This window comes from Volvox carteri (genome assembly GCF_000143455.1).
Source record: "Volvox carteri f. nagariensis unplaced genomic scaffold VOLCAscaffold_15, whole genome shotgun sequence".
Taxonomy (NCBI): domain Eukaryota; kingdom Viridiplantae; phylum Chlorophyta; class Chlorophyceae; order Chlamydomonadales; family Volvocaceae; genus Volvox; species Volvox carteri.
Genome location: NW_003307558.1, coordinates 288,543 through 290,756, shown reverse-complemented (window position 1 = coordinate 290,756; position 2,214 = coordinate 288,543). Strand labels below are relative to the sequence as shown.

Below are 2,214 nucleotides of genomic sequence, written 5' to 3'. Positions count from 1 at the left end.
TGGGTACTACCGCCCTGAAGCAGTTGGTCTGCAGGCCTAGTTGTCGCTTCGGGGGAGTGCACCCACACCCGGCCCTGTTTTCATTGCTTGCCAGCTATATATGTTTCCTTTTTGCAACGAAGGCTTCCCGCGAAAACATACATAAATACGCACTGGAGCACATGTTCCTCGCATCTCGAGAGGCCTTTTCGGCCTGGGCCGGCTACTACCCCCTCAAGGCATACATGCACTAACACAGGGTATTTTTTTATTCCAGCATTCCAATCGGCGGCCAGCGACGAGCGGCCAGCTACATTATTACATTTTTTGCATGAATGAATTGCAGGTCCCCATTTCTTATGTGTTATCGCCGTAGCTCATAGTCGTAGTCCCGACGTTAGACGGACGACGTTTAGTCGTTCCGTCGTCGGGACGGAGACCTTACCCCAACTTTACGTAGTCGTAGTCCCGACGTTAGACGGACGACGTTTAGTCGTTCCGTCGTCGGGACGGAGACCTTACCCCAACTTTCTGTCTGTAGTCGTAGTCCCGACGTTAGACGGACGACGTTTAGTCGTTCCGTCGTCGGGACGGAGACCTTAGGCTGCGGGGGGCGTCCGCGTGTCTGTTCGGAATTTCTGGAGAGTCGCCCTTTTTCGCCGTGTCGTGCGCGGTTTCGGAGCTGCGTCGTTTTCGCTAGCTCCGTCGCCGTGTGGGAGCCGCGGTCGCCGGTTCGCGTCCCGTCGTCGTCGCTTTTTTTCGTTTTTTCGCACCGCACCGCACCGTGCCGCATCACACCGCATCGCACCGCACCACACCTGGGCCCGCGCAATGCGCTCCGGAGCATCGCCGCGCACCGCTTCGTGGTGCGCGCTGGCTCTGTCGCTGTGTGGGGGCCGCGGTCGCCGGCTCGATCCCGGCGCCCGCGCGTCTTTCTTTTGTGTTTTTCGTTCGGGAGCGCTAGCTTCGTCGCCGCGGGAGTCCACCTCGCCGGTCGCTTCCCGTCGTTGTCGTTTTTTTTCTTTTCGTTATGCAGCGCACCGCACCGCAAGCCGTACGTCTTCCTGCGTTCGTGCGCTACGGACTGCACCGCACCGTGCCACACCTGGGCCCGTGCAACGCGCGCCGGAGCATGGCCGTGCGCCCTTCGTCGGGCGCGCTAGCTCCGACGTCGAGTGGGAGCCCGGGTCGCCGGTTCGACCCCGGCGCCGGCGCGTCGTTGTGTCTTTTTTTTTACGTTTACGTTGCGGCTCGCTGGCTTCGTCGCCCGGCGCCCGCTTTCTTATATTTTTCGTTCGGGAGCGCTGCCTTCGTCGTCGCGTGGTTCGTTTTTCGCGTCGTCGTCGTTTATTGTTCATTTCTTTTCGTTCTGGACCGTGCACTGCACACCGCGTCGTCCCGGACTGCACTGCTCCACGCCTGGGCCCGCGCAATGCGCCCCTGAGCATCGCCGTGCACCGCTTCGGTGTCCGCGCCGCACCGCACTGCACCGCGTTGCACCGCACCGCGCCACACTGCGTGTGGCAGTGCATCGCACTGCACCACACCTGGACCCGCGCAATGCGCCCCGGAGCATCGGCGCTCACCGCTTGTGGTGTGCGCTAGCTCCGACACTGAATGGGAACCGCGGTCGCCGGCTCGATCCCGGTGCGTGAGTCTTTTCTTTGTTTTTTCGTTCGGGACCGCTTACCGCACCGCACCGCACTGCACCGTACCGCACCACGATTTAACACGCAAATCGCAAAACATTGGCTGCACCGCACTGCGCAATTTGACATGCGCCGACTCGCGCATTTTAACGTGCAACCCACCACACAACTCGACGTGCAATTAAACATGCAATTCAACGCGCAATTTGACGCGCACTGAACTGTGCAGTGCTTGTCCAACGTTGTCCGTGTAGGCTGTACGGCATTTTGTGAAGCTGTTTTGTTCATGGATGTTGGCTCGCTACAATATAATTGCACCGCATATATACGCATCCGGTTTACTTATTTTCAGATACGGTTGCTTTAAAGCTGGCGGTTGTAGACTAGTTGCGCTGCTGACATAAGCTGCGCGGTATTTCGCGAAGCTGGCCTCTTTACATGCATCGGCTCGCTAACTGATTTTCGCCAGACGACAATATCTCGGCACATCAACGGTTGTTCATCGCCATCGATGGCTATTCATCACCATCCTCGTCTGCACGTCCTACACGATACAAGGTCAGTCCACGTTGCAAAGCAGTAGCAA

General features: G+C 58.4%; 1 protein-coding gene across 1 annotated transcript in view; it reads left to right on the top strand.

Moving 5' to 3' along the window:
* The window catches only part of VOLCADRAFT_104354 (uncharacterized protein), a gene marked incomplete at its 3' end in the record, with an annotated part of 9,334 nt that overhangs the window by 754 nt on the left and 6,366 nt on the right, over window positions 1-2,214 (top strand). Inside the window, exon 2 of the mRNA XM_002949660.1 lies at window positions 1,507-1,626. Within this exon, the coding sequence (XP_002949706.1) occupies window positions 1,507-1,626 (120 nt within the window). The remainder of the gene's footprint in view (window positions 1-1,506; window positions 1,627-2,214) is intronic.